Genomic DNA, 8,272 nt, shown 5'->3' on the forward strand with positions numbered 1-8,272 from the left:
AGAAAGTGAGAGAGAGCATGAGCCGGTGGGGGGAGAGGCAAAGAAAGAGGGAGAAGCAGACTCCCCGCAGAGCAGGGAGCCCAGTGCAGGACTCGATCCCAGGACCCCGGGATCATGACCCGAGCCGAAGGGAGATGTCCAACTGACTGAGCCGCCCATGTGCCATTTTGCCTTCATTCTTGAAGGATATTTTTTCTGGGTTTTAAGTTCGACATGGACAGGTTTTTTTTCCCTTCCGTTACTCAAAACATGTCATGTCATTGTCTTGTGGCCTCTGTTTTTTATGAGGGGTGATCATCCATATCATTGTTTTTATATGTAATAGGTCTTTTTTTCTTTTGACTGCTTTTAAGGTTTTCTTTTTACCTTTCTTTTTCAGCATTTTGACTGAGGTGCACTTGGGTGTGGGTTCTTTTATATTCAGCATGCTGCATTTCTTGGATCTGTAAATTTATGTCTCACCAAATTTGGGAAATATTTCTAGCTCCTTTTTTCCCCATTCTTTCCCTTGTCTCCTTTTGGGTGGGAGTGGGAATCCAGACCTTTTGATATTGTTCTATAGATTGCTGAGGCTGGCTGGCTTTCTTTCTTTCATGATTTTTTCTGTTTTTTAGACAAGATAATTTTTACCAATCTATTTTCAAGTTTCCTGACTTATGTCTAATATGTTATCATGCCCATCCAAAGACTTTCTGATTTCAGGTAGAGTATTTTTCAGTTATAGAATTTCCATTTGGCTCTTTTTTTTTTTATAGTTTTGATTTCTTTGTTACTATTTCCAATTTATTTTATTATGAGCATATTTTTCTTTATGTTCTTGAGCATGGTTAAAATAGATGCTTTAAAATTCTTATCTGCTGAATTTTAATATTTGGGCCATCTCAGGGTTGCTTTATGTGGTTTGCTTCCCTGTTCATATGTTTAGTAAGTTTGGTTGAATCCTGGATATTGTAATGATATGCTGTAGACACTCTGGAATCTGTTATGTTCCCCTTAAGGGTGGTCTTTTTTTTTTTTTTTAAATTCTGTTAAACTACACATAATATAAAATTTATCTTAAGTATTTTTAAGTGTGTGGTTCAGTGGTGTTAAGTACATTCACTTTGTTAGGCAGCCATCCCCACCATCTACCCCCAGAACTCCTTGTCTTGTGAATCTGAAACTCTTATTCCTATTAAACACTAACTGCCTATTCCTCCCCACCCTCCCACCGCGGCCCCTGGTTTCCACCATCTACTTTCTGACTCCTCTAGGGACCTCATGGAAGTGGGATCCTACAGTATTTGACCTTTGCTGACCGGCTTCTTCCACTGAGCACAGTGTCCTCCAGGTTCATCCATGTGGTGGCAGGTGGCAGAGTCTCCTTCCTGTTTAAGGCTGAATGACATTCCATCCTGTGATGGATCACGTTTTGCTTCTCCATTCATTGGTTGATTGACACTTGGGTGCTTCCCTGTCTCAGCCGCTGTGAATAATGCTACAGTGAACATGGGGGTACAAACATCTCCTTGAGACCCTGCTTTCAGTTCTGTTAGGTACATACCCAGATGTGGAATTGCTGGGTCATATGGTCGTTCTTTTTTTAATTTTGTGAGGGACTTTCATACTGTTTTCCACAGTGGCCGCACCGTTTTGCACTCCCACCAACACTGCACAGGGTTCCGATTTCTCCACATCCTCACCAACACTTGTTATTTCATGTTTTTTTTTGAGAGTAGCCATTCTGCTGGATGTGAGGTAGGATCTCATTGTGGTTTTGATCTTAGGTGTTTTGGTTTGTTTTTTTGTCCAGCAGCTGGAGTCTTGTTTCAGTTATTTTATAAACTGGGCTACTTGGACTCTGTCTGCCCTATATATTTGTGTCAGCCTGGAATTTGGGCATGGTTTATATGCAGAATTTGGGGCTCCTCTTCCATGGCTCTCTTCTGTTGAAAGTTTTACTTCTTTTTTTTTACTGTTAAAGATTTTATTTGTTTACTTGAGATAGAAAGTGAGAGAGAGAGAGCATGAGCGGGGAATAGAAGGAGTGAGAAACGGGCTCCCCGCTGAGTAAGGAGCCTGACGTGGGGCTCCATCCCAGAGCCCTGGGATCATGACTGGAGCCGGCTGAGCCGCCCAGGCGCCCCTAGAAGTTTTACTTCTTGTACAGCTATTCCCATTGCCTCAAACTCTCCTTAAGCACAAAACTGAAAGCTAGGATGTTCTCCCAGTACTGCTCCTTTCTTCAAGGAGCTGACTTCCGTTTATTTTCTTCCTCCTTTTGGTCTCTCTCTCTGTCTTCAAGTAGTTTTTTATATTTTTGCCCAGTTAATCTGACATGAGCTGGAATAATTTACCTTTGTTTTATTTTATTTTTTTATTTTATTTTATTTTATTTGACAGAGACACAGCGAGAGAGGGGACACAAGCAGGGGGAGTGGGAGAGGGAGAAGCAGGCTTCCCGCGGAGCAGGGAGCCCGATGCGGGGCTCGATCCCAGGACCCTGGGATCATCCCCTGAGCTGAAGGCAGACACTTAACGACTGAGCCACCCAGGCGCCCCTGGAATAATTTACCTTAAAAAAAAATATTGTGTGAGTGAAACCACGTGCTCTTCTACATATTCTGGTGCTAGAAGGCCGTTTAGTGCACGTGAAGCTAAACTGGAACTTAGGCTGTTGAGTTTGCTCTTTTTTCCTGTCTCTCCAATGAGGTCCATGTGGAAACGGCAGATACCACAGTCAGTCCCTCATTGCTGCACTTGAGATTTCTCCACCTCAGCACTATGGGCATTTTCAGCCAGATAATTCTTTGTTGTGGGGGCTGTCCTGTGTGTAGGATGGTACTGAACAGGCTTCTTGACCCGCCCCAGTAGATGTCAGTAGCAGCTCCCCAGTGGTGACAATCAAAAAATGTTTCCAGACAGTGCTGTGTCCCTGGGGAGCAAAATCTTCCTCAGCTGAGAACTGCTGCTGTACACGTGTGGGCCTCTCTGTACTGTCAGCTTCTCGCTGGTGTCCGATGGCTGCTGGGGCTGCCTTCTTGGAGGGGTCTCCTTGGTGGCCATCATAGTGCAGTCTGGGTGAATGTCTTCCCAGCTGGAATGGAATGGGTGTCTGCCTGTTCCTTGTTCCTAGCTGACCTTTGGGTTTTTGTGCCTTCACTGGGTATCCCCAGGGGACTACAGCTATATGCAGTAAAGCCCCTGATCGTCCCCTGTAGCCTGAGGTCTTCCTAAAACTGCCCCCCCCCTCGCCCTTGGGCCTCAAGTGACCAGCAGGGCACATTGCAAGTAGTACATGTTAAGGCTCAGCAGTGTTGACCTTGCTAGTTAATCTTCAGGAGATAGCTAAATAAAATTTGCCATTACTACAGTGCTTCTTGTCTTAAGCATTTAATTTGGGCTGGGGCAGGGAGGGGGTGGATGACGGAGGTTAGCCTGAGCATGAACCAGCACTGATTCGGGTTGTTTTCTCACTTGTAACTCCCCCCACCATTAACCTGGAACTAATGGTGTGCTAGGCTTTGGGAGATCTGGTTTTCAACAGTGCTGATTAGTAACTTTGGGCATGTTGATGAACCTCTGCCTGGGAGTCCTCCTCAGCTGCAACCAGGGGAACTTTGGTTTTGAGCTCTTCCCTCTTGTCCTTTTTCAAAGGCCTGTCTTTGTGTTTTGTTTTGTTTTGTTTTGTTTTTAAAGATTTCATTTATTTGAGAGAGTGAGTGAGCGAGAGAGGGAGAGAGAGAGAGAGAGGGAGAGAGAGAGAGAGAGGGAGAGAGAGAGCACAACCCAGGGGAGAGGGAGAAGCAGGCACCTGAGCAGGGAGCCTGAAGCAGGGCTTGACCCCAGGACCCCGGGATCATGACCTGAAAGGAAGGCAGACGCTTAACCGTCTGAGCCACCCAGGCGCCCCCAAAGGCCTGTCTTTGTATGAGCTGCCTCAGGCACATGTACTAATGGTGAACTCCCCATTTAACAGTGATTGAGCCGATTGAAGCAACTGTCCACAGCCACGTTGCTGGTTAGTGGTGGTGGCACGATTCGTGTTTCCGTGCCTGACTTTTGTGTCCCCTCCCCCCCTTAAAAATTGTCCCTTTCCTTTCCTTTCAACTTTATCATTTTGTCATTCTGTCTCATTTTTATGGCATTGGAACTCCCTCCTGTTTATGATGGAAGTATCATAAATGCCTCAAAACAAATAACCACACAAAGGTGTAGAGGTGTTGGCATACTTATGTTAGGTTTTAAGCATAATGTTTCTTTTTATTTTTGTTTTTCTAATACTGTAGTGTTCTAAGAACGGAAGCATCTGGGCTGAATGGAATTTAGCATCAAAAAAGTCCTCTTTCTGTTCAGAAAGTTGTAAAGTACAAAAAAATGAAGCAGGCACCGGAAATCCTTGGCAATACAAATGGAAAGACTCAGAACTGTGAAGTGAATCGTGAATGTTCTGTATTCCTCAGCAAAGCCCACCTCTCTACCAGTCTGCAGGAGGGGGTCATGCAGAAATTTAATGGCCATGATGCCCTTCCCTTTATTCCATCTGAGAAGCTGAAAGACCTAACTTCCCGTGTATTTAATGGAGAACCTGGTGCTCATGATGCCAAATTACGTTTTGAGTCCCAGGAAGGGAAAGGACTTGGGACACCGCCTAACACCACCCCTATCAAAAATGGCTCTCCGGAAATTAAGCTGAAGATCACCAAAACATACATGAATGGGAAACCTCTCTTTGAATCTTCAATTTGTGGTGACAGTGCTGCTGCTGTGTCCCAGTCAGAAGAAAATGGACAAAAACCAGAAAATAAGGCAAGAAGGAGCAGGAAGAGAAGCATAAAATATGACTCCTTACTGGAGCAGGGTCTTGTTGAAGCAGCACTGGTGTCCAAGATCTCAAGTCCCTCAGATAAAAAGGTATCTGTGAGGAGCTGTGGCCAGGGTAGGGTTGAGTGCAGCAGCTAGTTACCGTGAGCTAAGAGCCACGCGGGGGGCCTCCGCACGCGGGGCGGGGTGGAGGGGACGAGGGGCCGCCGTGCGTCTGCTTTCCAACTCTCCCTGTCTGCACTCGGCCAACCCTGGGCCCCGGGCTGTGCCTGGGGCCCAACTTCAGGAAACCCTGGCATTGCCTCCCCCAAGCCTCACGGCAGCCCGTTAAGCCAGTTGTGAGGCCTGGAGAGATTAACTAAGTGTTCAAGATTAAAATGGCTAAAGAGAGGTAAGACCAGTTTCTAAACCCCCGTCTGGCCAGTTCCAGAGCCCTTGACCTTTAGGCTGTGCTGTTTTCATGGATCTTCTCTCCGGAGACATTCTTTAGCCTAATCATGGAGGTGTGTTGGGATCTAGCATGGGGCTTCTTCAATTTATACCATCTGAGGAGTGGGAAGCAGAGCTGTGTTGTGCAAGTGCTCCTGTCCTTCCACATGGTTCCCTGTCCACTTGTCTCCTCTACCAGGTGGTCCAGCAGATGGTCTGCCTCCTTGATGGCTGGGGCTGTGTCTTACACTTTCACATTCTTGGTTCCTAGTGCAGAGCCCAGCACTTGAGCACATCTGAGCAAGTGTTCACTCATCTAACACTGGGTGGAAACCTCTAACTTATAATGAAGGAATGTAGTGGTTTATGTCCCTGTGTCTTTTTTTTTTTTTTTTTTAAGATTTTATTTATTTATTTGACAGAGAGAGACAGTGAGAGAGGGAACACAAGCAGGGGGAGCGGGAGAGGGAGAAGCAGGCTTCCCGCTGAGCAGGGAACCTGATGCGGGGCTCGATCCCAGGACCCTGGGATCGTGACCTGAGCCGAAGGCAGATGCTTAACAACTGAGCCACCCAGGCGCCCCAATGTCCCTGTGTCTTAAAGTGGCATTCAGGATGGCCCACTACTTAAATGAGTATTAGCCATAGAAAAGAGCCAGGGAGCTTTGGCCTTGGCAGAAGGAGGTAGGGAGGGTGCCAGGGCCTGACAGTCTATATGTAGTCTGTATGAACAGAATCTGGAAGGTGCCTGGTGCCCATTGGTATTTACTTGAAGCTCCGGGCTCACTTGCAGGGGTAGGCAAAGGGAACCTGAAACCAGTTTGGGTTGGAATATTTAATCATCACCAAAGTTGGAATATTTAGTTTAAAATTACTGTTGAGGAATTTTATTGACAGTTTCCACAGATAAGAGGGGAAATGGCCAGTTTCCTTGAAATCTTTAAAATAATGAAGATTTTTTTAAGGGTTTAAAAAAAAAGTGTTTTTAAGTGCTCAGGAGCTGTTTAGCTTTTGCTAATATAATTACAACAGTGAATTTTTTATTTTTAAATTTTATTTTTAAAATATTTATTTGACAGAGTAAGAGAGAGGGCGAAAGAGAGCACAAGTAGGCAGAGCAGCAGCAGAGGCAGAGGGAGCAGCTGGCTTCCCGCAGAGCGGGGAGCCCGACGCAGGGCTCCATCCCAGGACCCTGAGATCATGACCTGAGCCGAAGGCGGATGCTTCACCGGCTGAGCCTCCCAGGCGCCCCTACAACAGTGAATCTTTTAAAAGATCGGTTTAGTGAGCGGGCTGCCACAGGGGGTTTGAAGTGCCCACGGCTGTGGGGGGATCTCGCTCTCATAGGGGGGAGGCCAGTGCGAGTGATTCCTAGCTCTGCTGCTTGGTTTTGTGAAAGTATGGGTAGAGCATCTGAGTTTCGACTCTCCCTCTTCGGCGTGGGGGCGGTACTACTCATCCTCATGGGGCCGCCGTGTTGCTTAGATGACACAAGAATGTAAAGCTGGGGTGCTCGCTGTGGAGGAGCCAGCTGGCATTTTTTTGAAAGTGTGTATGTGGCAGCTCTGGGCCCTTCCCACCATGCACACTGATCTTTTTAACAGCTAGTGAGATTTCAGAGCTGCTGTCCTTGGTTACAGACAAGGAAACGGAAGCCCAACAAGTTCAGCAACTTGCCCAAGTATGTAGAGCTCTTAGGGGAAAGCTCAGGAGTTCACTCACACTCACGAGGAGACCAGGAGTCAAACTGACTGTGTGTGGGGTGGTAGTGGCGCTGGTCAGGTCTCCAGCTTCCTAAGTGACCTGTGTTCTGAGGTGGAGACACTGAGGCTTAGAGCCCCAGGACTCAGATCACAAATGGAGCTGAGACTTGCTGCCAAGCCCTCCTGGTGTCCTTGCCACTCTAGGTGCTTTCCTGCTGGGTGATGCACATGCTCCAGAGAACTGACAAACACGTGGCTGGGGAGCGGGAGGGTCAGGGTATGGATTTGATCCATGAAAATTCTTCCTTGACCAAGTGAATAAAGCACCATTAAAGACCATCAACCAGGCCGTGGGAGTAGGTATTTGTAGGGCTCTTCATAATGTTGAGTACCTACTGTGTGTGCCAGGCACTGCGCTGATTCTTTAGCTAGGGCAAGGGACAATTTTGATGAAGTGATAGCAGGGGAAGCATGCTCTTTTTTTTTTTTTTTAAGATTTTATTTATTTGAGAGAAAGAGACTGAGCACAAGTTGCAGGGGGCGGGGCAGAGGGCGAGTGAGAAGCAGACTCCCCGCTGAGCTGGGAGCCAGACACAGGGCTCAATCCCAGGACCTGCAGATCATGACCCAAGCCACCCTGATACCGCAGGTTTTATTTATTTATTTGACAGAGAGAAAGAGAGCGAGCACAAATAGGGGAAGCGGCAGGCAAAGGGAGAGGCAGAGGGAGAAGCAGGCTCCCGACAGAGCAGGGAGCCTGATGTGGGGCTCAGTCCCAGAACCCCGAGATCAGGACCTGAGCTGAAGGCAGATGCTTAACTGACTGAACCACCCAGGCGCCCTTCCCTTTTTATTTTTTTTAAGATTTTATTTATTTGAGAGAGAGAGAGTGAGTGAGCGAGACAGTAGGAGGAGGAACAGAGGGAGGGAAAAGCAGACTCCCTGCTGAGTGGATCCCATGCCCCTGAGATCATGACCTGAGCTGAAATCAAGAGTCAGGCATATGCTCAATGAGCCATGCAGGTGGGCCCATGCTTGCCTGCCTGCCTGCCTGCCTATCTATCTATCTATCTATCTATCTATCTATCTAAGATTTTATTTATTTGACAGAGAGATAGAGAGTACAAGTAGGCAGAGAGGCAGGCAGAGGGAGAGGGAGAAGCAGACTCCCCGCTGAGCAGGGAGCCCAATGTGGGGTTCGATCCCAGGACTCTGAGATCATGACCTGAGCTAAAGGCATATGCTTAATCAACTGAGCCACCCAGGTGCCCCAAGCATGCTCCTTTTTTAGGTGTGTGTGTGTGTGTGTGTGTGTGTGTGTGTGTGTGTGTGTGTGTG

The 8,272-nt window shown here is 47.2% G+C and overlaps 1 protein-coding gene across 1 annotated transcript in view; it reads left to right on the forward strand.

Annotated features, from left to right (window-relative positions):
• The first annotated feature begins 4,282 nt into the window (after nucleotides 1-4,282).
• Nucleotides 4,283-8,272, forward strand: part of NSD2 (nuclear receptor binding SET domain protein 2) — a 61,436-nt gene continuing 57,446 nt past the window's right edge. Inside the window, 2 exon segments of the mRNA XM_073891312.1 lie at nucleotides 4,283-4,313; nucleotides 4,316-4,893. Of these exon segments, the coding sequence (XP_073747413.1) occupies nucleotides 4,298-4,313; nucleotides 4,316-4,893 (594 nt within the window). The 5' untranslated portion in view covers nucleotides 4,283-4,297.

The sequence above is a fragment of the Callorhinus ursinus genome, unplaced genomic scaffold (assembly GCF_003265705.2).
Source record: "Callorhinus ursinus isolate GAN/ISIS: 27379988/994484 unplaced genomic scaffold, GSC_fseal_2.0 scaffold4, whole genome shotgun sequence".
NCBI classification, from domain to species: domain Eukaryota; kingdom Metazoa; phylum Chordata; class Mammalia; order Carnivora; family Otariidae; genus Callorhinus; species Callorhinus ursinus.